At 39.8% G+C, this 27,770-nt stretch overlaps 1 protein-coding gene across 2 annotated transcripts; it reads right to left on the reverse strand.

Moving 5' to 3' along the window:
- Positions 1-1,408: 1,408 nt before the first annotated feature.
- LOC128492516 (mucosa-associated lymphoid tissue lymphoma translocation protein 1-like) lies at positions 1,409-26,952 on the reverse strand. Of its 2 annotated transcripts, none has more exons than XM_053465094.1 (16): positions 26,856-26,952; positions 16,091-16,197; positions 15,664-15,782; positions 14,306-14,459; positions 13,701-13,873; positions 12,978-13,074; positions 11,472-11,519; positions 10,915-10,941; positions 10,006-10,209; positions 6,945-7,122; positions 6,091-6,165; positions 5,574-5,701; positions 5,170-5,310; positions 3,700-3,851; positions 2,093-2,203; positions 1,409-1,934 (listed from the first exon to the last, which is right to left on the reverse strand). In XM_053465094.1, exons 2-16 carry the CDS (start codon positions 16,167-16,169, stop codon positions 1,605-1,607), a joined length of 2,016 nt encoding a protein of 671 aa, XP_053321069.1. In that variant the 5' UTR covers positions 16,170-16,197; positions 26,856-26,952; the 3' UTR covers positions 1,409-1,604. The 2 variants fall into 2 exon arrangements, with proteins under 2 accessions (XP_053321069.1, XP_053321068.1); XM_053465093.1 differs by having other exon boundaries at positions 1,409-1,937.
- Between the last annotated feature and the right edge of the window lie 818 nt (positions 26,953-27,770).

A 27,770-nucleotide genomic window follows, 5' to 3' on the forward strand; every position in this document is an offset into this window, starting at 1 on the left:
AAATTCTTAAGAAAGTGGAGCTGTGAGAACTATTCATGAAATCAGTTTCAAACTGCATTGCGTCAACAGCAACCTTTGTGCTTATGTTTAAATACGGGAACCGAGTCTTTTTAGTCCAAAATACTAAAAAGAGATCACCGACTCATTAGAAAAGCTGATTTAGCAAATCTTGAAGGTCATGCAGGTATACATGATCTGATATGTCACATAAAGTTCTCAAATAGCTAAATCATAACTAGACATTTCTGAATATGTCCTGCAGCAGTATATTTTTTGACAGGATGTGATCAGTTTTCTACATTTTGTGTGTATATATATAACACACAAATATACATGTGTAGCCTTAAGGAATTATTTGATCTCCTGGTTTAAGGATTCCTGCCCTGTCTCAAAAAAACAAACAAAACATAAACATAAAAAACAAACAAACAGAAAGTTGATCTTTCAGAACTTTTTTTTTTTTTTTGAACTGCACTTAAAATAAGTCTCTGTCTGGAAATCCAAAGAACCAAATAGCTTATGATAAGAACTGGAATGTTGTTCCTCAAGAGGCACACAAAAAAAGCTGTAGAGGTTAGTCATCAGCTAGTAGTGATTTCCAGGTTTTGGCCAAACCAGTAATCCAGCTCAAACCCATATGATTGATTTAATCGTTAATGTTGCGGTTGTAATTTTTGCAAAACTGATTCAAATATGATGCCAATGAATGCAAACAGAAATATTTTAAAATCTAGGAGTGTCCAAATGCCCCCTAACCAACAAGGGTGTGTTCACTTATTTTAGTGTGTAACAGAAAGCATAGGAAATGAGAACTTTGTGTTTTATACCCCCTTTGAGTTCATGAATTTAAAACGAAAACGTTTTCGCCTATCTTTAAAAGAGGCATTCGAACCGTTATATGTACTTGAATGCATAATTTAACTAATTGTTAAAATGTACCGATTGTTTTGTGGAAATGCATCCATTCTCAAGCATTACAGGATATGTGTTCAGCCCTAGTGTGCATCATATCCCTGGACTCTAACAGCACGTGGTGATCAGAACTCGAGTAAAAAGTGTTTGGAAAGGTCTGTTCCAGCTTCTCCACAGCCCTCCACCTCTGGATTACAGCTGCTGGGAAGTGGTCCCAAAGTACTGCTTTCATGGGCCCCTAAGGTAGGCCTGGGTCAGTAGCCCCTTTAATGTCCAGCATTAAAGACAACCAAAAGGTAAACAGTACAGTGTACAAGGGACTAACTACATACATGAAATATCTTTTTTCAGTATATTTACATTTCTGATTCAACTTCATATTTCAATTCCCTGATCTATACTTAAACTCTTATTTATGAGAACACAAATCCATAGAGAGGAAGTTCAATTAGTAATACTAGAAGTGAGTGTAAGAAACAAGGTGCAAGCTGAGAAGGACACTCTTATAACGTACTTTGTGCATATATGTATAAATATATAGACATATATACATACACACAAATATCACGAACAATACAAATATGGAACTAACACCAATCTGAAGTAAGTAAGTGGCTGTTCTACAATAATACTGACTGTGTGATGAAAACACTGTCATCTGTTTGATCCACATGGTGAAAAGGAAAACCATCTCATGAAACTAGAAAAATGTCACTTTCATCATTTTCCTCGGGTTCACTGTTTGACTTTGACTGGATGCTAGAAGGCAGTGCACTTGGATTTTCGGGATGGTGCGCTCCTGGCTTGTGTTTGTTACAATCTGTAGTGAGCTGGGATCCATTTGCTGGTACATAGTCATTATACGTGGCTCCAGCTGCATGGTCTCTATCTAGGAAAGCTACATCTTTCCTGCTAAACAACTTTGATATCCATAGCTTGGGGACCCTTTGGTCCCAACTCTCCTGTATGCGGTTCCCAGTGCCAATGTTCGTACAATGCAGGTCAACTTTAATGATGATGTCCTTCTGCCCATAAACAAAACAATACATATACTTAGGACAATGGAACGACCGTGAGGAAATCTACCACAAATAGATATCATAGTAAAATATGTTAAAAGCATGATTATTTAAATTGGATGAATGTGACAACGTTAGGATAGGTGAGAAGAGTGTCCTACCTGAAATTTCTGCAGGCCATGAAGTCTGATCATGCTGTCTGCCTCTTTCAGGTCACTTCCCGTGGTCAACACAGAGTCTACTCTATCAAGTCTGCAAAGCTTTGCCATTTCCTGAGGAAAGAAAGGTTATAAATAAAAGTAAATTATACATTTCTTGAATTCTTCATGCATTCTGAACAATAATCTGATCAATTATTTTCATTAAAATTCTTTATATGCCTCTTTCAAAGCAACACAAAACGTCTAAGTTTTAAACTTGACCTAACTGCTGAGCTAAAGCATGGTAGACACTGCGTGAAATACAACAGCTAATATTTGAACAAGAGAAATTCGTAGCAATAAAACTGCCAGACTTGACACCGATTTTATTCTCCAATAAGGTGTGTGCCAACTCTCCCATATTTCTCTCCCTATTGCCACTCTTCTATCCCTTCACTATCCCTCTCACCTTTTCGGTTTTCCTCATTCTTTCTCGTCCCTCTCACTAACCTTCTCTCTCCCATACCTCCTCCTCTTCTCAACATCTTCTTCCCACCTCTACTTAAATGTCTCAATGTCCGCCCGGTCCCCAATATTTGCCTCTCCCATAATTTACAGCCCCATGCCATCTCTCCCATAACTTACATAAGGCTGCCACCCCAACATTTGCCTCTCTCATAACTTGCCAACATTCACCCAATGCCTGTCCTCCTCATCCTGTGTCTGAATCTCCCATAACATAACGACGTGCACACTAGAGGACTGCACTGGGAGGCGGGTCCCGCGGGACCCGCCAAAAAACTTGCGGGCGCGGGCGGTCTTGCTGGGGCTGCGGGCGGGAGCGGGCGGTCAGGCACTGTACCTGCGGGTCCCGGTAATCCCGCGCAGTCCCGCAAGGCTGCCTTCTTGCTGCTCCCTCACAGTGTTTCCCAGCTTGCTCCGCCCAGGAACAAAACGGAGTCACGTGATGTAACGTCACTTCCTGTGACTCCGCTTTGTTCCTGGGAGGAGCAAGAGAAGAGACGCCGTGAGGGAACAACTCGAGGGCAGCCGCGCGGGACTGCGCGGGAAATCAGGTAAGGAGGCGGGCATGATTGGCCACAAATGTGGCGGGAGCGGGCGGGATTGGCCACAAATGTGGCCGGAGCGGGCGGGAGCGGAGCACCCACATTGCGGGAGCGGGCGGGAGCGGGATTAAAATCCGCGGGAGCGGGATTAAAAAAGTAGTCCCGCGCAGGGCTCTAGTGCACACTGACCACCCATGCCCTCTTCCCCCTTAACTTGCCAACAATCTCCCCCACTCTCCATACACAGAGGAGCTTATTCACAAAGAGAGATTTGACACTAGAGTTTGCAAAAAGTCATAGTTTCAACTTCTTGACTTCACTATACATTATGAACGTTCATTTTAGCTGGTCCTGTATAATGTATAGTTAAATCAGTAAGATTCCTGTGTTTTCCTCACCCACGGAAAGCGTTTTTGTTTGCTAAATGCCCACACCAGTTCTTGTTGCTCTGTACCTAAAATGTTTCTGAACGTGGAAGAGCTTTCAGGAGCAAATGTTACACGCAAAAAAACTGGATGTTTGATGTAATTTGTCTGTAAGTCAACTGGGAAAGAAACTTACATAAGGTTTGTAGAGAATGATCCTGATATTAGTCAGGTGAGGAGGACTGTGTGTCAGTGTAGCAAAGGTGTGGATGAGGTTGGAAAAGACAGTTTGGTACGTCAGTTCTACCTCAGCTCCACATGAGAACTTTATCTTCTGCTTTGGCAATTCTGGAACACAATCAAGAAAGGGTCAGTGATATGGTAGTCACAGAGTTGTATTATTTTATTGTTTTTATTGTTGTCACGACAAACTATTCTGTATAAAAAGTTTGGTAAATCTGGTTTTATGTTCTTTGCTAAAAGTGGCTACATCATAGGCTCCAGCAAAGTTCCTTGCATTCTATTCAGCCAGAAGTTTACAACATATTCCTTCTATTAATGGTAAGTACTGGTGCAGTCATTTTGGCACCTAGGCCAGGGCTGTGGTGGCAGCTTGCCTAGGATACCTGTTGTTGTGGGAGTAGCAGAGCCAGTTGGGGAGATAATTGATCTCCTTCTAATTGGCCTGAAATTAAGGAAGCAGGAAGTCTGTTCCTACAGACCTCAATTTCAGTGCTTCCTCGTGCTTTTATGCTGGCTATATCATTCCATATCCCAGTGCTCAGCACTGAAACTGAGATATCTGTAGAAAAAGACCCACTGCAGAACCACCAAGAAAAAAAAGAGGAAAAGAAGAAGCGATAGAGAGGAGAAAAAGGGGAGATATATGGAAAATGGTTAGAGAGATATGGAGAAGTGGGAAAGATAAAGAGAAAGGAAAGAGAGAGCGAGAGTATATGTGAAAAATGAAAAATAACTGATCACATCCTTAACCAAATCCAGTAAATTTAAAAATGTCTGCCATGAACCATGTCTGCCTATCCATGATCATGACCGTAACTGGGAACTCCGGCAGAAGCACTGTTTCTCCAGGTTGACACCCAAATTCCCCTGGGTCACAAAAGAGGGGTCTTGACATACCCCACTCCCGGCCATTTTCCCTTTTAAACAACAGTATTTGCCGCAATGTCAGCTGGAACGCCCACTGACATCAGCAGGAACGCCTCCGACGTCAGTGGGCAGTCCTGGCCCCATCCCGCAAGGATAGGCTCCTGTCATGCAATGCTGCATTATAGGTTGTTTAAATCATTTCTCTGTATGGGTGATGTTAAAAAAATGATCAGCCCAGGTGTCAAACGCACAACACTGTACTTTAGGAAATTCATAGAAGATAAAAAAAGTATATTTCCCTCACACATTCAGAAGAGGAGATAAAATAAGATAATTGGGTGTGTCCATGGGAAGACTTTAAATGGATACAGATTGTTCCTGAAGTTAATACAAATGAATAAGAAAAGAAAAAACAGCACCACCTATAACACCAATACGACTTGCTAAAAATATAAAGCTCAATGCGGTTAAATGGTGTTTACTCCAAAAATTGGTTCCTACTGCCAGATCCGCTGTTGCTGGATCTAACACCAGAGGGCACTCTATCCTCCCTCACCTATGTGCTGTTCCCACTCTGTCTTGTTCGGACACTCATATCCAGTGGTGCAGATTTTGTCAGTCAAAGCACGGGGTTCTTTCAGACTGTGCCTTATTTCCATCACTTGTTTTCCAGTTACCAGAGGATCTCTCCCGATGTCTGAAAAAGAGGCAGAATGTGATTTTGTTGCAAAGCAGATATCTGACAACTTGCCTCAATAATGTCTGGGCTCATAGGTGACAGATCATTGAATCACAAATCAAGAGTGCATTTATATACAGTGTGTGTGTTGTGCTCCAAATAAACTTTAGATCCAAGGCCCTAAAATTATATGTTTTTGACAATGAACACAATGATCTTAATAAAAATTTTCTAGGAGTCAATACTCCCATAAAAAGAAAACATGAATTTATGTGGTTTACCTTCCAGGACCTCTTCTAGCATGTGTGTCACCTTCTTCTCTTCCATTATGTGCTTCTTCAGATATGTCATGAAGATTCCAGAGCAGAATTCTCCATCCTGAACTTCATAAGCTTCTGCATTCTCGCTCCTACCCACACAGAAGATGTTATCATATCACAAACAGACCTACTGTAATTCTGTTCTATAGAGCTACCTACTATCCCTGAGTTAAATGAATTAATGGAGCTGGCACACAAAAAGCAACATATTTTGTTCAGATAAGATGAATTTAGGCCAAGGTCTTGAAAACTAAGAAATGGTATCCTCGCTTCTCAAGCGCAGCACGCTACAATGCCAATAGCATTTTAAGGTACTATAATGCTTGAGCATGGACTACGAAAGGCAAAAATCACTTGACAAAAATCTGTGGTAATGAATACCATATTCCAGAGATCAATTATGTAATTATTCCATACTAGATATTGGGGAGCTGGTAGATAAGCAAACATCACATACCAGTCAACACCAAGAACTTACGTGGCATATCCATAAACTGTGTTTCCCCATGGCTTGAGAGGGTTCACTTTAGACAGTGCACAGTCAGAATTGTACCTGAAAGAGTGTACAATAAACAGTAATTATTCAGAAGACAAAATGCATTGCAGTGTTTACTTAGATTTTTCTGTATATCAGATATAATTGTCAGATATAATTGTCACACACAGTCCTAGGTTCCATCCAATCAAAAAAAGAAAATACCCTGCTGTTGAGGAGTAGCCAATTTAACAGAACTATTAGCAAGGTAAAGCTTGGAGAAGAGAAGAGAAGAGAAGAGAGAAGATATGTGATACACAGAAGGCATTCAAGTACATTAAGAAAGCATCTTTCATATAGGGAGGAATGCTAGGACAATAGGTCATAATCCAAAACTAGATTGCCAGAGGCTTAGATATACTGTAAATAAGTTTCACATGTAGCAGTAGTTTGACAGAAACGGTAGAAGCTAATGCAGTGATGGGCATGCGATAGTAGACTCAGACCAACAATCAACTCCCCACTACTGCCCAATGCAAAATTATAGTAATTAACTTTTGCAAATCTGTAAGTGCTTGGCAAATTCACAATTTCCAGTGCATCTTCCAGCTCTTTTGTGGGCCCTGAGCTTATGAATACAATTATAGCTCTTCCTACTGCAAGACTTACTGTTTTTCAGTGGGACTTGTGGAAGTCTTGTGAGAATGGTCTAGCTGGTACTTTGAAATATCAAATATCAAAAGATTGAAATTTCCACTTCAGGGCGATTTGGGGCTACAGTAAAATGAACTAAAACTTTAATAATTCTCATACATTCATATCTGGTGATTGTTTACCAAATAACTGTGCACCCATACCATTTCCTGCACGTGTCTAAAAGAACTACGTTCAAAGCTGTCCTTCTGTCCTGCATCTTCTGCAGAATTTTTTGTACGCTGATGCAGTTCTCGGGTCGGTAGGGTTGTGGGGCATCAATTGGGACCATGTAATTTCTTCCAGAGTGTTCATATCCATGGCCAGCGTAATAAAATAAACCTGTGTTACAAAAGGTGACCATATAGTTAGTGTAAGGATTCTGTGTGGGCTTCTAAAGCTTCTATATATGAAGGACATACTCTGCCCCAATTAACCCTGTATAATCTTGGCAATTTAACTACCCATAATGCACGTCCAACTCTGCCTTCTTACATGAAAAAAATACCAGGACTGGTCCTTCATAATGCATAGTTTAGTCAGTAAGAGGAAATGTTTATCAATACTCAATCTGCCATGTTCAGCCATTCAATGTCACGCTTAACATGATTAAAAATATCAATAAAGAATCAATAAAGAATGCTGAGTTAAGCTCTTGAACACACAATATCACATTCTGATTTTTATCTCACTGGAGCTATTTCCTTGGTGGAGAAAATACCAAGCATGCTGATGAGGATTGAGCAACCTTTATTTGCTTATATCATCAGAAGCTGTTACAATAGAGCTATATTTAGCTCTATATAGTGTAAGTGTTTCCTGTTATTATGCACCTTGGCTCCATAAGACATACTGCACTATTTTTCATTTTACATATCTCCATCCCCTGGTTATATTGGAAGACCCTAAGGCTAGGTTTCCACTTGGGTTTTTGTCCGGCGTTTTTTTCTTGATGAAAAACGCCAGGAAAACTGCCAAGAAAACTGCCGCTGCATTTACCTGCGTTTTGGCGTTTTTTCTGCAGTTTTTTCTGGCGTTTTAGCCTTTCTGTGGAAATTGCTTTTTTTGACCTTAGGCAGTTTTTCCAGCCTTTACAAGTTAGAAGTTTCACCCAGCTAAAAGGGATTAGGATAAATGGCAAGTATCTGCCCCCTCCTGATGTCATTTACTTGGTAGACCCTTTTGTCTCTTTTCTGTGGTTTATTTCGAATGTCTGCTCCTCTGGGAAGATTGGCCCCAAATGATGGTGCAAATTGTTTGCTGTTGCTTTTGGCACGCAGGATCCGGTCGCGTATGTTTGTTTGTAATGGCATGTTTGTTCCAAATGGTGTAAAATTCAATATGAACCAGTCCAGGACTTTGTTTTGTGTGAAACTGTTTGTTTTCAGCCTATTTCTCGTAGGACACACAGATACTGGGTCCATCCTCTGCATTGTAACTGTGGAAAAAACGCCATAAAAAACGCCAAGGCAATAAACCCACATGGCTTTTTCATGGCGTTTTTTCTCTCCCATAGACTTCTATTGGAGAAAAAAAGCCAAGATTTCTTGCAAAAAACGCCAGAGTGTGAACATGCTGCAGTTTTGAAAAACTGCCACAGAGCCCAAAAAAGCAGAAAAACGCCAAAGAGGACTGAAAAAACGCCAAACAGAAAAACGCCAAGTGGAAATGGCATTTTGCGATTTCCTATTGAATTACAGCTAACATCTGGCTGCATGCGTTTTTCACAAAAAAACGCCAGGTGGCGCTATTGGCGTTTTTATAGGCGTTTTTAGCAAAAAAAAACCCAATGGAAACCAAGCCTAACAGCCATAATACCATTAAGTGTGACCGCCACACCCATCCCAAAGAGAATAATATGAAGTCAGAGGACAGACCCATGACACTGGTACAGGGCCCCCATCAGGGGGGTACAACCCTTACAACATTAAGGGGCCTGGGTGCCCTTGGGGGCCCATTCTGGCCTTGGGAGACAATGTCTCCCTGCATTTATTCTTTTTAAAAAAATGTCAGGCAGTTCCACCAAATTCATGATAAAGATGAAAAATCATCCACCAATTAGAGGGAGCTGGAATACACTAGATAAGGAATACACTAGATAAGGACTGCACGATGACACTGGATCCTGCGGCAGCAAGGTGGCAGCAAGGTGGTGGAAAAAGCTGCTGATAAGGTAGAATGCATTTTGAAAATTATTACAATTTGTGTCATCTTTGTCCCCAAATAGCTTATATGTGTCAGCTTGTCACGGCCCCCTAAAAATATGTGTGCCATCTGTGACCCCAAACAGCTTGCCTATGTCATATATGTGCCCCAAGCAGATGGCCTGTTCCATATGCCCCCAAACAGCTTGCCTGTGCTACATTTGTCTCCAAACAGCTTGCGTGTGCCACAGACAAGCTGTTTGGAGGCTAACAGCTTGCCATTGCCCCCAAATATTTTGTATGTTCGATCTTGTCACCAAACAGCTTCACAGTGCCCCTAAACAGAGTGTCTGTGCCATCTTTGCCACCATACAGCTTGTCAGTGACCCCAAACAGCCTGTCTGTGCCTTCTTCGCCCCCAAAAAGTCTGTTTGTGCCAAAATGATAAGTAAAAGAGAAAATCTTGTAGTGTGTGGGTCATCCGGAAAGGGGGGCCCAGTCCATTTGTTCCGCAAGGGACCCCAACATTTCTGATGGCAGCCCTGCACAGGTATAACAAAATAGGAACTCTGCCCACACAATATCACTGCCACATTTTGTCCTGGCATTGCAGGAAATAATTTTGGCAAGCCCGAACAATTTATTTATTACAATTATCTTAAAAGACTACTCTAATAGTGTGTTCAAATGTTAACAAAAATGTATGGTGTTTTTATGTTCTTTTATTAATCTTACTTTAAGTGACAGAGACCTTTTAATCATGGTACACAGTCACTTGACCTTCACTCCAGTGTCACTCAGAGTTAGCTGTCTCTGATTCAATGTATAATTAGCCAGTGATGCAAACTGTTCCTGGAAGTGAGGTTTATATTTGCATCAGTGGCAACATAAAAACTCTTAGGAAATACTTGTTGCTGTATAATAAAGCACTGACCTGCATAGTCTATATAGTGTGTATGGTACCTTGGTACATAGTTTAAAATGTGAGTCTTATACTTGGAACCAACAATAAACTTTGAGCAAAGTATCTTATGAGCAAGTTACATTGCAAAAAAAACAAAACAAACCAAAAACAACTCACCATAAACTCCTCTGTCCAAGAGCTGCAGAAACTGATTTACAGCTCTGAGCATTTCTTCATGAGTCAGGTCCACCAGGGACACTACACAAAATCCTATTTTTCTTAGAAGGACAGACAGCTCATAAACATCCACCATCGGTGCCAGAAGATTTGGATGATTCAGGTAACCATTGTTGCCAATCAGTAATGCTACCTTCCCAACAGCTGCCAAAAAGCAAAAAAATATTTCAGGACTAAGATCAGCATCATCTCTTAGGATTGTCAGGAGGAAAAAAAAGAATAAAATATATTTCCAGCCAAGTATAATGCTTAGAGGTTAGGAGCATATACCAGCCACTTGTGCAAGAGGCTTGTAACTTCCCACCATCCTTACCTTCCTCTATTTTAACTTTTCTGGTTCTGCTATTGTCTTTTAATGTGTCAAGCTCAGTGATTAGACCTTACACCCTGGACAGTGGTAAAGAACACTTTATACTAACACTAAGAGTCAGCAGGAGTCACATATGGAATGCTTTAATTGTTAAGGCTAGAAGTCTGAACAAATTTCAGTAGTCCATATTTAACCTTGAGTATTTACCACTCAAGTAGTTAAGAGATAAGATTCACTAGTTTCTAGTGACCAGAACATACTTAATTTAATACTAATTACACTATATGGACAAAACTGTTGGGACACCTGAACCATTACACCAGAGTGTTTCTGTCCATATTGTGTAGCTTTGACTAGGCAACATTTTATGTATCACAAGTTTATGTTGAGTTGGGGACATACTACATCTATGGGTTAGTCACCTTGGCAAGCACAGAAAATGTTGAGATAATACATTTTTATATTGCGTTATATGACATACACTAGTGAAGACACTCTTGTCTTCTAGCTTATTCTCCTCTTTTCTTTAGGGTACTTACCAAAGTATTCATCTGTTGGTACTTTACCTGCAGAGACAAGAAAATGGCACTTTAAAAACAGACAGTAAAGAACTGTAGGAGGACAAGACAAGAGCTGAAGGGATATGTTTTTTTTTCCTCAGTCAAACCAAGAAATCATTAAAACCAATTGTTAAAATCCAGTGGTACCTTAAGTGACTTAGGGTAAATAAATTGACCCCTGCTTGCCTCCCTTTACACGTACGAAATGCCCAATTTGACTATTGCCCATACAATGTTTTTAGCATACGGAAAAATCAGGGACAGATCCCATTGCCAGAACAGTCTTAATTAGATTAGGGATGTTGGTAATTTATGGCTTTGATTTCTCATGCACATCGTGGATGGCAGTTCAGTAGGCAATCTTCAAACAAATCATTGTAGGTTTATCTCCACTGCAAAATATCAGAGCATCTCTAGTCCAAATATGTCCTCTTCAAAAACACAAGTCTTCCCCAAGTCACAAAGTGATCACATGGTTCATATCGATTGTGCCAGCTCTGTACAGGGTGGTAAAATGATTGAAGGAATGAATTTACCTGTGATTGTTAGGGGTTTTGGTGATGCCTGCAAAATAACATCTTCCCCTGAAAAACAAAGCATATCAAGTGGGTATGATGGTATGAGAGGTAACCTGTCAGGCCATGTTAACATCAGATCAAATTAAACAATGGCTATGTGGCTTGGGTTTTTTTATTGTTCTGATTCACTGTACACTGCAGTCCCAGCACCCCTAGAGGAAAAGCGAGGAGATTAAACCAGGTAAATTTTGGGACAGAGGTACTTTCATACATAAATCCCATTTTGCCACAGTTTCTGGCTATTGATCTAACTGACCTATAGTGAGTACCAGTAGTTCACCATACCATTCTCCCTCTTTGTGGTAAGTCATGATTGAACTAGATTTTTTGCATGTAATAGGCTTATTAGAACTCCTTCATGGTTTAAACAGATTTAAAACATTTATTTTCAGATTATTATGGCCTTCTTTTCCATACACAACAATCAAATCAGGAACTTAACATTCCCCTCTTCTCTCTGCTGGAGGTTTTGAGCATACCTGGGAACTTGTGGGCTCCGGCTACCTGGAGCCTACCCTTGCGGGACGAGGCCAGGACTGCCCACTGATGTCAGTGTCAGTGGGTCAGTGTCAGTGGGTGTTCCCGCCTCTGTCAGGGGGTGTTCCTGCTGCCATCAGAGGGCCTTCCCGGTGACATTGAGGGAAACACCCCCATTTAAAGGGGAAATGGGCAGGCAGTGGTGCGTGTCAAGATCCTGCGACCAAGAGGATTCGGGTGTTGACCCTGAGAACGGGAGAAGCGGCACATCTCCCAGAGTTCTTTGGGGCAAACCCTGAGCGTTCCCAGGTAAGGTTATGAGTTTGAACATTTAATGAACATTTTGATCAATATAAGTATTAGAATGCTGTGGGAGTTCTTTAATTTGGATTATGCTCTTTTATTGAAATTGTTTGTCATTTTCTGACAATGTATTTATGTAAATTGGGGGGATTATGCTGTAAAAGTTAAATTTCTTTTGAATCCCCTTTGACCCAAGGGGGTGAGGACTTCCTCTTTGCTTTGACATCTGGGTAACCCCAGGTACAGCTCCAACCTGCATAAAAGACAGGTAAGTTTACCAGTTTACCAATTGCCCATTTACCTAAATAAATATTTGAATTATCTAATTTAATCTTTGACTATGCATGGTATTTATATTTCCTGTACATCTATATTGGAGCTATACCTATTGCACCTCTATAATTTTTATTTTTCAACCAATTCGTTTTGATGTGCGCCTGGGTAGGCGCATGCAAATAAGGTTAACAATTATCACCTTTGCCTCTATATCCACTTTATACATGGATCCCTTGAAAGTAATTGCCCGCTGTACAAGACAGCCTTTAGACAAAACTCGGGAAGAGTTAACCTTATTTAATTATATATATATATATATATATATATATATATATATATATATATATACACACACACATATACACATGCACATATACCATAATATATGCGGCTGTTGATCTAACTGACCAATAGTGAGTTCCACGGGTTCACTCCAACATTCTCCCTGATCATTGGACACACAGCACAGGTAACTTCCACAATGTCCAGGCTTTACCACCTTTATCTAAAAGCATAAATATAAATACATGTTTTATTATTATTATTATTATTGCCATTCATAATAAATGGCTCATATGCAAACAACAAAGGGGGTTATACATAAAGGGTGATTTTTGTTTCAATGCAACCCGACAGAATGGTTCAATTGCTAGGAACATATCGCTGTAACTAAAATAAAACAACTGATTTCTAAAGGAAATGTGCCAGGTTGAGAGAGTAGAAATGCATTAATGTGATTATGTAGGGTACAACTACTGAGTATTAGTGCTTTGCATATAGCAAATGTGAATTTAAGGGATTATATGCTTTGGGCACAAGGGACAGCAGTCATGAAAACAACAACTAGGCATTACCCTAGTGACAACGGGATACGTTAGGGAAAAAACCATGAAACAAATGCATCTAAAGCCATCACTATAGGGAAAAGCAACGGTATACAAATCTGTTATCACAACATTCACCGGTCTTTATTTCACCGTGCAATCTATTAGATCTGTCAGAAGTTACACACATTGCTTTAGATGCGTACTGTAATATTTTCAGTGTTTTCATGAAATATCCAAATTAGTTATCTGGGAGACTCCTCTTGAGAATACCAACGTATGAGAAAAAATAAAACACTTTACTCACCAGCAACTTCCTGCCCTTTCTATGTGGCAAGCATTGCCCATTGTGGTACCACTGGTATTGAGGAGCAGGAATCCCTAGGGCACAGCACTGGAACTGCACAGGATGCTGAGATGCCACATGAGAAGAGACCGGTTCAGTGACTATGATGGGGTCACCCTTCCAGCCAGGGGGTACTAATCATGAAAAACAGAAACATGGTCAATGTGAGAATGGAAAAGGCCCATGGACATTTATTTACGTGTGATCATCGTGTATAGCGCCATTAGCAAGACAAGTGAACTTCATCTCCCAGTAGAGAGATGTGTTTAACCTTGGTATAGCTAGGCTAACATGCTATGCTTCTCGATAATGACCATTTTAATACCTGCATATCTTTACAGCAATTTTTGAGAAGCAAGTGGTACAAAAACACCTCCTTACCTATACAATACATAGCAACTGTAAAATAAATTTATGCTTATTTTTATATAATCACTTGTAGTATGAAATATATTGGTTGCTATGAGAAAACCATAAGTATTCACATATATAAGAATATTATATATGAAAATTATCAACAAAAAAAAGTATTTCACCCAATGGTTGCTTGCCTCTAGATATCTTACTTTTAGCAAAACTCTTTACAACTTTCACCTTCACCCAACGACTGAACAAGATACGATGACGCTGATCGTTTACTCGGCAGATATAGAGTTGGGTCTGTTTAGCCACAATGTGTAGGTTTGGTTGGTTGGCATCAGGGATTTCCTTACAGGTAGACTGGGGAGAAAATGGTTATCTGTCAATGGGTGTAATGTATTCACGTGTGGGTACTCCAGAGAATGCATTCACAAGAGAAGCCATAATTACATTAAAAAAAATAATTTTCATGGGATAGACAATCAAGATTATTGAAGGTAATCATCTGTTAATTATCATATATTAGTGGAAATATTTTCCTTATTGTTATTTGAACAGGTTGAGCACGTAAACAAAATGAGGTGACTGTGCCCAAGCTGGGGTATCCAAAATTTGTGAACAGTTTTTGATGCCTACGAGTCCTGAGGTTGAGCTGCACTCATATAAGATAACCAACAGCCCAGGAGTAGACAGAAGGACTCTCCATTACAGGTGTCTCCAGCTAAATTTGCAGTGAGGGCAGTAAATCTGTGAAATGTAGGGTAGGGTGGAAGACTTATGATAAATCTTATGACTATATTTTTTGCCAAGAAAGGGCTTTCATTGTATGTGTTTTAATTTAGCACTAGAAATCACCATCTAAGATAGTGATCTGCCTGTTTCCCTGAAGTAAGGACTTTAACCTTAATCAGTCCTTGGTCTCATCTTAGTTTCTAGATACCCATTTGTCTATTCCATACGTGTTTTCCCTACATGTATTAGTCTCTACCATTTCTGCTGCTAGGCCATTTCACTTATCTACCACCCTCTCAGTATGTTGGAGGCATGCTACATTATTTGCTCATGGAAAATAAATCCTCTGGTTGTATCCCCTAGGGAACGTAAGGAGAGTTACAAAATATTATTACCCTCTATTCAACTGAAGACAAGGGGAGGCTAGAGATTAGGATCAAAGAGGGGTTGGACCGAGGTTAGAATCAAAGAGGGGTTGCTAAAATAAAACCTCTTTGAAGAAGGTTGCCTTGCCACTTTCAAATGACTACATGAAAAGTACCCACCTCCTAATTCTGACCGTTTACGCATATCTACAATGTAGACATTTCCTTCTGCAGCATACAGAAATGTAATTAATGAAGTTTAAACCATCTTGTTCCTTAGTATCCTTATGTAACAAAGCCCGATATGTAAAGCAAGTTAACAGAGTCAACTCCACTTTTTTCTAAGAAGGGGTTTTCCTATCCTTCTGTCTCTCTTACAATACACGGGTACTAAAGGAAACACATGTTTATTTTATTCATAAGGTCAGGGTTCCATACATATACTCGTTAATAGATGACAAATTTACCTCCTGCTGCTCGAACCACTGATAATGTAGGGGCAAGGGACTTTGAGCCCGGCATCGCAGGGTGAGGGGGAAGTTTGTGGGTACGCAGGCACACACTGGCTGTTCTGTGATCACAATTTCTACAAGGAAACGGAAAAGTTATTTCCACTGCAAAGTTGTCGAAGAATTCAATCTCAACTAAAAATAGAGCAGGGATGAGTGGGACCTTTATGTGTGCGGAAGTTAAATATTACTTAGATTAATGTTAGAACACAGCAAATGATCTTTAGATAAGGAAATGAGAACATGCACGCAGTGTAAATGTAATTTTTGCATGAAGTTTAATCATCTATTTCTTTTACATTGGGCCTGGCAGGTGAAAAGATTGGTTATCCTGGACTATTTGACAGACATTGCACCCAGTTGAATAGAACGCTGCAGCTCCTACCAGTCAGCATGGCAACGCATTCACTGGCTCGGCAAGACACATCACAGAGGGGACACATCACAGATGGGCCACCGTGCATTCAGACTCCATTTGATCAATAGAACCACCTACAAACATAAAGTATTCTGTTACATCAGTTTTCAGGAATACACATTTTCCAAAAGAAACACTGGTGCAGATAGAAATAATGGCAGATAATATCCTATCTACATATCTAACAAACAATAATAATAATAATGTGAAAATGTGTCCATCTTTCTACCTTATGTCTTCAAAGCTCATGTCAGGATTGCACCCCTTACATTCACTCACCCACCCACAAGATCCCACTGTTTCGTGATGAGCAGATATCTGAAGGACCAAATACTCCACGTGTACATGGACATGGTACTCCAGTGCCCTATCACCTACAAATTTCCTCATCTCAATACATTTTTACTTTACAGCTAGTTTCTCTACACCGCTTAAATAAATTTTCTCTTTTCCAACATGTTGAAATGGTCCCTTTATAATTTATCTCTTCTAATGTATTTGATTCCATATATCACTGATGCCAGCTACCAACGTTGTCCATGTTTCACACAGTGGCCCTATGGTTTCTAGTTACGCCTCTAGTGTGGCGTGTGGGCACATGAGCTCAACCATGAAATAAACTATATGGGGTAGGTGTCCAAATATTTCCAGGGCTGATTATCATTCTCAGTTCAATGCATGGAGCAGATAGTCTACTATGACTGTGTTCTTCCAAAAGTATAAAAAAGTGTGCCAACATCTTGCCATCTGATCTATCGTTAGATCAGCTGGCTGGCACCCTGGCCTGCTGGCAGTCTGATCCCTACATCCACATTTTCTAAACATTTTATTTTTATTTTTTCGGGCTGATGACAGTCTCATCACCCTCTGTCATGCTGATGATGAAGCCAAGTGACCTCAATCAGCCTCATGCTACCCCTTCCCCGGAAAATCACATGTGCTCTGGCACACACATTCACCTTTACACAAACTTACACATTCATGCTCATACAAACACTTGCATGATTTTGCCACACTTTTACTATGTAACATGACCTTGCTGCATCCCTTCCTCCCCAGGGTGGTCCCAAATTATTCACAAAGGGCCGGTCCAGCCTGGACAGCTGTTCTGGTTGGACTGGCCCTTTGGGAAAACCTTTGGATCGGCCTGGGAGACAATTGTAACTGGTCCCCTGGCTATCTGAACAGTTTTTATAGTTTATTATATCATCTAACATGTCCCTAGCCTGCCCTATGCTGTGTGCTGTTGTGCAGGGAAATGAGCGTGTCATGTCTTGTGTCCTGTAGATTTCCAATATAATACAATAACCTATCGATGTTGTAATGGTTCCACCCTGCTTGCCAGGCTCCTGTATAGATAATACCGGTTGTGGTTGTACTTCCATTTTCAGTCTGTATTCTGAAATTCTTGCCACACTCTGATCTAGTGCAGCCCTCCTCTTTAAATACCTGCTGCTTATAGCAGACGGGGCCTTTGCATTTGGATTTATGCCTTGGGGATATGACCGGCTTGATCTGGCTCGCTGTTTGGCTGCTTCTTTACCTCCTAATAACTGGTGTTTCCTGTTTGACTGCCATCCTGCCAAGCGCCCTGTCCGGGGTCTATCCTGCTTCTACTCTGTCCGTGAGCTTCCAGTCTGTTCTGCCTGTCTGTCTGTGTCATAACCACAGCCTGCCTTTGTGCACAGTCCTTTCTCAGTGCCCAGTCCTGCTGGTACCGAACCAGGCACCTTTCCTGTACTATCCAGCCCTGTATGTACCTTCCAGTCATTTGTCATGAATTGTGGGGTAGAGACGGATTCCATCGTATCCCATGAAGCGAAGTTCCTCGCCCAGGTTGTGACATAAGGATTATTTCTGTAATCTGGAGGGGCAGCTAAATACAGTTTTCGTGATTGTTTTTTTGTACTTGCACAAAACCTCTGCAAAGAATGCTAACCAATGCTAAAGTGTTTTTGAGAAAAAAACCAACCCACACATAATAATGGCTAACTTTGTTATATAACAACAGCATAAACATTCTCAGTGAAAGACCCCTGGGTCGTCTACTTTCCAGAAATATGGACTTTGTGGATTATTTATTGCTTTATTTGTTTAGGTTTACTGTTACAAACCTGTATATTAACTGTGAAAATAATTTTAAAAAAATACTTTGAAACATCAATCTTATATTTGCCCTATAATTGCCACATAGCTATACAAATTCTTACAAATAAGGAATTTCCTAACTCAAGACACTTAAATTAATGTATTTTGTACTTTTGTATTTCATACACAAATGTGGGGGGGGTCATTTTTTGATTATTATTTATACTAAATGTTGAACTACACATCTGAAAGCGGTATCACAAATCTAAAAATGATGTGTAATTTGTATAGGTGCAGTAAAAATGAAAAAGTGGAATCATAGCTAAACATACATATCTAGGTTTCTGGTACAAAGTACCCTCAACAGAGCAGAGGCTATAAAAGAAAACTGCATAATATTTTTTAAAACAATTTTTATCTGATAGTAGTACCAACAAAATGGTGGGAATTCCCCTTTGAATCTTTTTACATCTTTGACGTAATGTACTCAGCACAGCAGAATTTGGCACTATATAAATTCACAATTTAACGTCTGCCTCATTTTTTCCTTGCATGACTACACTCATAGACAGCAATGCCACCTGCTTCAATAGAAACAGGAAGGGTAGGATGTAAAAGATAAATGTATCTTAAATTGTGGGTTTTTTTCTCTTCCTCCTTGAAACTTGAGGTACTTGTGCTTCCCATTCATCAGTGAGAAACCAGACAGGTGCTCCAAGAGGTACGGCTACAGTGATATCCCCAATATTCTTCTTCTGGGGTCTGCACAACCCGCAGGGACATATATAGCTCTTTCTTGACAGAAGTCAAGGGTGGGCTAAATTGTCTTTGGCACACATGAAAAGTTGACCTACTGAAGTTTTCAAGGAGGGTTGATGACCAAAAAGGCACAGCCCACTCCCACCACCAAAAACCTGAGTTTTCAGGGACCTGTCTCCAGGTACTCACTTGATCTAAGCCAAAAGGCAGTATGCCTTTAACAGAAACAATTCACTCTTTGTAGCTTTTTTGTATATAAGCTCTTGTGAGCAAAACATGATGAAATGACTTCTCCTTTTGAATCACAAAGGGAGACACCGCAAATAGTTCAGGTCACACGCATTTCTATGATGTAAACGTCTTAGTCTGTCAATTCTTGTCTTGTCATATCCCTTGAATTTATGTATTGTATTAAGTGCTGCGTAAACTGTTGGTGCTATATAAATAAAAGATAATAATAATAATAATAATAAATTAAAAAATCTCTCTCTTTGGTGTAGGTGAACTAGGATTTGGATATGATTTAGCTTTTACCCACAAGCACCACCACAGCCATTAAAACACAGATTAAAGTGACATTTACATTAAGTGTACGTTAAAACATTAGCTAGTAGAATTACCTTCCCCGGCTATCAGTGAGGAGAGTTCCGCTGCGGTGAAGCACCGGTAAGTGTGGGGTGGGGGGAGAAGGAGTGTTAAATGGGGGGCCTAAGGCATTTCTGTAGGCAGAGTGCTCTATGAAATGCTTTTAACCCCCTTAATGCCACACTGCCTCCAGAAATTAACCCTCTATAAGCCACTCTGCCCCATAATATGCCTTTGAACCCCCTAAATGCCACAGTGGCATATAGGGGGTATAAGGCATTTCTGGGGCAGAGTGGCAAGCCTGGGGGCAGATGTGCATAACTGGGGGGCAGGTTGGAAAATAAAAGGAAATAAAAACAAAATATTTTTCTCAATCATAGCTTTTATTTTAAAAAAAATAGTTTACATGAATTAACATTTACTGGTACAACTTTTTTCCTATAGGGTCGTCTTATATTCAGGCTTTTTCTTTTTTGCCTATACGGTATATACTTATTTAAACCTAGTATACTAAATGAATGCATGGCATCAATATATATTGCCGGAGTCATATATGAAAGGCAAATGAAGGTTTTGCAAAAATAATGTTTCATTGATGTTCCAGTTTGTAGAAATTATTTCAAATTGAATGATGGTGGGTGGTGTCTATGAAATTCAACCAAGATCAGAAAGCAAAATCAGGAAGTAGCTTTTGGTGCAGGCACGTGTTGTGAATGTGAAGACGTGACATGCATGAAAGCCTCTGCAAGCAGAAGTTCCTCTTTCCAAACGTAACAACTTGATCCCGTGATAAATCCCTTCATGCGAAATTAAAATACAGCAGCCAAAACAAATGGAGGAACTAAGTAAATTCCTAAAAATCTTTAATTTATGAGTTCTCCACCCGCTGACATTTGTTATGACTACATGTTGGTGTGCTTTTAAAAAGTTATTTGTGTGTGTGTGATGTTAAAGGATGGTCACTCAAATCAACTAGCACAAGTGTGGGGTTTATTAAACTGTGATTTGAAAGCATGACTTACGGTACATAAAGTCAGCCCATTCCCCAGTTCAGGTCTAAACACAGAAGTCTAAGCCAAATGACATGCGCACAAACATACTTGTAACACACACACACACTTTCCCCACGGTCATCTTATCTTTTAGGTGCCTGGTTTGGTGAGCACTCCAACTCGCACAGGATCAATGCCGACACACAAATTACACCTGGCCACCTGATGTCATGTCACATGAACCAACATACTGGGGCCTATCAATGCAGCATAGTGGACTAATTTGGCGCCATAGTTGTGAGATTCTCTTAATTATAGGCCAATAACGCCTCAGAAGTAGACATCTGTTGGTGTCTTCCCTGGTTTCTATTAAGAAAGAAGTGCCAGAAATGATTCAATAATAACTTTGAATTTGTTAATAACAGGTTTCTATGCCCAACTTGAAGATGCATTTTGTTACTATTTTTAAATTTGCAAATAACACATTGAGCCAACTTGATAGTACTGAATTATCTAGGATAATGACTCTGATAATGCTATTACTATTATTAACCGTCCACTACTGTGTCTCTTCCATCAAAAACTTTCATGACTATTCCATGTCAGTGAAATGATTATACAGTTCTGTACAGTACTCTGGCCAGGGCTTTGGAACAGTGAACCTTAAACAAGCTTGCTTTTAGAAGGACCAATGTGCATTTTTGGAAAATAGTTCTCAGCTACATGACTAGGACTAATAAACACACCAGATAACACCAAGCCCAAGCTTTCCCTTGACATCACTAAAATTAAAATATCACAAAATGTGTTGGTAATTAAGAGTTATGAGAGCTAAATTCTTACTGTTGCAAAGAGACCTGAACTTTACAGAATGTGGATAATTCTATTGGAAGATGAATGGAAAAGAAAAATAGTTAAATCTATAGGGCCTCTTGCTGGTCAGTGGTCACTATTCGGAACAATTAACTTGTGTCAGCCTCCTGTAAGTATCCATGTCTCATAATGTTATATTTTATCAGCATGTAAGCATTCATACAACCTGCGCTTATGTTACATTAGCTTCAGTGTAGGTAGGGAGAAACCGGATATCATCTACTCACTAACATCATGGCTGACCCAGTAATTGTAAGACATTAGTAAAATTGTGTTTCTAAACACAGCAAGTGGTGTAAAGAGGCTCCAGTGTTATACAACAACAATCACTTTCCAAGTCAGGTGGAGAATCATTCTGGAGTGTAGTGGTATGCAAATTTTGCATACCTTGATCTGTAGGGGGAAATTGCAGTTTCCATCAACACCTTTTATTATTTTTGTGGTATTTGACATTTTCCCAAAGGGTGTCTTAAAATATAAAGTGTTAGGTAGTGAGAAGAGAAAGAAGCAAGAGAGTTAGAGGAAGAAAGGATAGATAAGTCAGTAAGGGCATGGAGACTCCTACCATCCAGTCGGCATCAACTCTTGAGCCAACTAATCAATAACTCTACCACCAACAAAAACAAAACAGCTCCCACCTTGCTTTGGATTCCAAAATGCAAGCCCCTCTTGGACTTTGGGTTGCAGGTTGTAGTCACGGGTGTTCCCACTGGTCAATAGCAGATAAAAAACAGGATGCTCCATGCCAACAATAAATAAAACGCTAGGCAACTAGAGGCTTATGCAAAAAAAAGTGCATTTATTTTCAGACCAGTGCACCCTGGGAGCAACATGAAACTGATTATGCCCACAGAACATAACACTGACAAAGCATTCTGGCACTGAACCGAAGACCTCACAACTACAAGAGCATATATCTAGGGTTCCTAGTAACCCATGTCATGCTCATGGCCAAACAAAAAAAATCTTCTTTATAATTTTGGGTTTCCTACAAATTAAACCATAAGCATACTTGTCTGCACTTACATTATTTGTTTTTATTAACGTCATCAACAACCTGACATTTATAAAAGGAAAGGTCATCACATAGGATTATCAAAGTAACCAAAGCAATTGGTCAGTTGCTGAGTGATGTGGATTAACAGGACGAGTGGGGAGATTAAAATATTTATATTTGATTTGTGTTTTCCAAGTTACATTAAAATGTTGTAGGTCAATGGCCCAGAAACGAATAAAGATAGCAATCTACTTCCTGCCTGGACATTCCTGAGCCTGACAAAGGACCTCTTCTAAAAAGCACAAATTTAAAGGGGCAGTCAGGCAGCTCAGTGATTTATTTAGCGGCTGCCTCCTGCCATACGTATCCATTTAATAAACTTGGCCCATCAGGTATCTGTGGAATGGGAAAGATTTCCTTTATGTTGTAAGATGAATGAAACATGAAATGTATAGTTTGCTCACTTTTTTCAGTAACAACACTGCTGTGATGTTATACCCCATCCTGACAGTAAATAGTGGATTTTCAGCTTTCCCTCCGAAAAAATATTGTTTTGGACAATGTTAATCTCAGGACCGGGATGGGAAATGAAACCCAATCCATAATGTTTGGTATTATAAATTACAAATGCAGAGTAGCACACATAATTTGTGTTTGCTTGGGTTGGGTAGTATAGGGCTAAAGACCAGGGGTTCTTAACATTTTACCCCCAATGGATTGCCCAATATGTCGCCATACCCCCTTTGTCCGACTGTTCAAATCATCATCACCAGTCCTATTAAATGACTTTAAAAGATGTCAATAGCTTGGTTTTACTTTACATACCAGAACTGGTGAAATAAAATCAGTTTTTTCTCATTCATATATATATATATATATATATATATATATATCGACAAATCACAAAAACATCCGGTCCCATACCCTCAAGGGGCATGGATACTCCCGGTTAAGAAAACCCCTGCTGTAAACGCTGCAGTATGCTGAAAAGAACACCAGTCAGACATGCAGTCAACCTGTTCACCTCAAAACTGTTATCGTGCCATATAGTTGGTTCATCACTGTCGAAAAAGGCAAACCTTACTTTTAATATAAGTAAGCTTTTTTTAATCATTTTTGTAATATCTGTTATATCTTCACTAAATGTGTATTTTGACTCTACCAACCTAGTACTTCATCCCTGGGTGATTTCTATATACTACTTCCAACCTGACTTTCAAATACAACACAATAATACTAGCTCCCCTCTGTACAAATCTACAGAGTGCTTCTCTGGAATACTTTATAATCAGTTATGACAAAACGGAGTCTGGAGTACAAGCAGGTCATTGTCACAAAGATTCTATTCATGCAGAGTGGTGTCTTTTCAGCAGCAGAAGGCAACTAGTGGCTTGCAATGGGAACCTAGGGGATTTCCATAAGTAAAGAACCAGGCTTAAGGGGAAAGTATTGCATCTGCATAAGTACACATTGATTTTATATGCTACCATTAACACAATATTTACCCTCATTACCCAAGTACAGTCATGCAGTTGTATGACACACAGTAGCTGTTCCACATATGGACACAATGTAGTGCTCACAGCCCTTGTGCCCGGCAGAATAAAACTTTGCAGGGACGCCCCTAACTACTAGCTCCTGGTAATTTCACTGCTGAAATTGCCACTAGCGTCCTCTTACAACGTAATGCCACGCAGCCTCCGCTTATACTTGAGTTTTAAACATTAAGCCTCCCAGATATCAGAACATACATCAGAAAGGTAGTAACCATATCTTTACTGCGAAAATATATAACAAACATTGTAAGACGAGAGTTCAAGGCCTTAGGCACACCCTAATATATGTGATCACCATATTTATTAATATACTGCTACTGAAGCGTTTGACATTTGCACCATAGATGTTACACAAGAACTCCTTTACACAGTGTTGGAGCGAGTAAACCCCCAGAATAGTATTTGTCTGAGGATTGTACGGGGAGTTGGGTAATACATTTAGAGTGCTTGGGCAGTGTACACCTATGAAATAGTTATGGGTTTCTAGATCTATAGGTGAATGGAAAAGCTAGATCCAGTAATTCTTTTAGCCAGCTATCAAGGTTTTTGCAATAACAACAGAAAACAAAATAATGTTCAGTCCACCAGTTTGCTTGCAAGTGTGTTGTTTCAGCTACTAAACACAAGATTGGAAACATCATTCCTATTAGTAGTGTTTCATGTATAAATCCTTTACACGTGTAATTTGTTGCTAGGAACACTTAATTGAAGTGTGACACAAAAGCAGGCGCTGATGGGTATAAAAAACAGAAAAAGATTCTTAAAAGTTGCTGTGGCTTACATGGGTAAACCTTCAGAGCTTAACACACTGGAGAGTGAAATTACTGTTTTGTCCAAGTGGAACAGCACCTTTAAACTAGCCCATTCCATGCAGCTGTTGAAATAACTGTTATTGTAAAAGATCTCCTGCTGTGTATCATTCTGATATTTTTATTTCTATTTCCTGAACAGAGGGTGGAGTTTGAAATACTAATTTGATTCCAATTTTCCAGACCAAACAAGTTAGTCATACGGTTATTAACTAAGCAACCTGCCAGATTTATGTTACTTGCTGCCAGCAAGTCATATTGTTTTGCCAGTCTATGTGATTTACAAGTTGGTGGTAGCTTGCCAGAATAATTTTACCAAAATACCAGACACAAGTGCTTGCCGTGCAATGAACATGGTATATTTTTTTCCTGGCGACGAAATAGAAGAAATCTATTGTGCCCCTTTTGACCACCTTGATCTAGCTGAAGGTGATAGGAGTTCCTAAACTAATTTACATTTCTCAGTCTCCTAGATACCCATGTCTTGCACTTATGGTGGCCATCAGCCATATTTTTTAGGACACGAGTCATTTTTACATCTTACTGACCAGCACAGGTAAAAGGTTGACCTTATTGTGTGAAATGCATGACTGGGTAATTGGTTCCCATCCATGACTTTATACATTCTTCATGCTGCAGGACAGCACTATACCTGTGCTGGTCCTAAATATGTCAACAATTTTGGTGTCCTGGAAAACACAGCCAATGTGGTCGTCCTAATTGCACTTTAATGCAACTTAAGGTAAAAGACAAAAACATTGGCTTCTAAATATTTTGACTATACTTTGGTTCCACTAATGAAGAAGAAAATAAAAATAAGCAAACCTTCAGATTTTGGCTTTTACATAGACATATCCTGACATTAAAAGTGGCCCTCCTTTGGGGCACAACATAATAGCTAGAAGATATCCACCTGAATAGTTTTAATAGCAATTTTGATTATGTTGTTAACACTGTTTATATTACCGTACTTAGGCTACATTTCTGCGGCTACTCCAGAAAATTAGATTGGCCCCGTTGTTTTTAGTTTAGACACAGGGATTTATTCACTAAACTGGATGCTTGGAGGTGAGTTGCACACTGGCCTACATAATGCATTGTTAGAGAGATCTACCACATTAGGTCTGTATTATTATTATTATAAAGTGGTCCTCTTTTCACTCTAGACCTAAAACCTCCCCATGTGTGACTAGTATCTTAAATGGGGAACCCCCACCATTTTTTTTGAATTGTTAGTATTAGATGAAAACAAACAATAACAACAAGATTGTGTGGCTCATTGTTAGTCACACAGCTGACCTCACACACTAATGAAAGTCTATGGAGGAAGGTCCTTTATTAGCACTGTCATGAAGAATAAGCTTCGTGTGGGGTTTGAGCAGAGAAAGTCACCCAAAATATCATGGCAAAAAAATAGCTAAAACCCTTTATTGTGAATGATTATCTATGTTACTGTATAGAGCAATGGGCTTACTGATCAAAGAGAAAGATACATCATTATTGCGAGAGGGAAGCACTGCTTGCTGGGCAAAATAATCTTGAAAACCATCTAACCTTGACAACGTAAGCAAATTAAAAGGACATAAGGGGGAACAAACTGCATATTTCATAACTCATTCCTAATTCTACATGAAACAATATAATAACCCCATGAAAGTTGTGGTAGTAGCAGATTGCAGTGACATAGGGGCATCCCTATGGGCTGTGCTGGGGTAGCTGTTCCCAGTGATTTGTTTGTGTGATGACCATTCATCATCTGTGATTTCCACACCCATTATCCCTGATTTCGTTTAAAGGACTATATTTATTGTGACATTCACAACCACCAGCTCACTGTACCTTGTGATCTTGAATCATTCTTAGTTTTATGACTTCTTCGAGTGCCCACCCTGGATTAACCCTTTCCCTAGGATTTCAAACCATCACTCATTTTATAACGAAAAGACAAAATCAGATTAATGAAAGCAATGCTTTCCACGGGAGATTCTCCTGTGACACCAAGAACATAGTTAACTTCACCCAAGCCGCATTCTTTTTGCCCGCAAGTGACTAGCAGGATCTCGGTGTACTCACCCGGGAGCGATCCTCCAGCTAACGATGGGATGAATAAAGAGCAGCTGCTCGTGGCATATACCTCCTCCCCCGGTTAACGAGCAACTGCACTTCCTCCTCCTCCACTCGATGGAATAATTCGCAGCAGCCTATAGCGCAAAAGCTCGGCCTCGGCAGCGAAAGTGAAAGTGGATCTAAAGCAGGAAGAAGTGACTGAGTGTGAAGTCCCTGCTAGGAAAGTCTTATTACTGACATGGGAGGCACACACCTGCTGCCCACACCTCACCACCCTGTCACCTGCCTGCTGCAGACTACTGTTTGCTATAGCTGTCTCTCTAAACACTTCCATTTCTGGGCCAATTCTCAGCAAGGGGGACCCAAAGTCCAGGATAATTGTCATCATTTTGCTGTAATTATATTTAGCCCTATAAACAGCTTACATAATTTCCATGCACATGAAAACAAATTAAAAAGGTAGCAGATACATTTAGATGTACATGTGTATAGATTGCATATAGAAGCTCATGAAGGTAACTTTCCAAAATACTTTATAAAAAAAAAATCTAGTGATAAAGAATATATTGCACCCTTTTCACACATCTGGAGTGGCAACTGTTGTGCACTACAACTCCAATGATTCTTATCTTTATGCTTGTTGAATGTCATGGGAGTTGTAGTCCATTAAATCTAACAGCCCATTTTTATATAAAAAAAAGTAAATTACTAAAATATGTGTTTTTCAATTTATGTGGGTGTTATCTGATAGTTATCAAGAATGGGACACTTTTATTCCTGCATGTTAACAAACTGATCAAATAATAGATCTGCTGCCAGCATATGGGCAACATGGTGGCAGGTAGTTAATAGTCCATGCACTAATCACTGCTCTTCTGCCATGTGTTTTTGCATTTGGTATAAGTTTTGCTTAGCGATAAC

This window comes from Spea bombifrons, chromosome 4, assembly GCF_027358695.1.
Source record: "Spea bombifrons isolate aSpeBom1 chromosome 4, aSpeBom1.2.pri, whole genome shotgun sequence".
Classification (NCBI taxonomy): domain Eukaryota; kingdom Metazoa; phylum Chordata; class Amphibia; order Anura; family Pelobatidae; genus Spea; species Spea bombifrons.

Bases quoted from the DNA above. Each gene is read 5' to 3' on its own strand.
- LOC128492516 (XM_053465093.1), bottom strand. From the start codon at position 16,169: ATGCACGGTGGCCCATCTGTGATGTGTCCCCTCTGTGATGTGTCTTGC. The intron at 5,702-6,090 runs GTAAGTTCTTGG...CTGTGTGGGTAG, and splicing joins ACAGTTTATGGATATGCCAC to GAGCGAGAATGCAGAAGCTT. The intron at 2,204-3,699 runs GTAAGTTTCTTT...TTCTTTCCTCAG, and splicing joins TCATTCTCTACAAACCTTAT to GAAATGGCAAAGCTTTGCAG.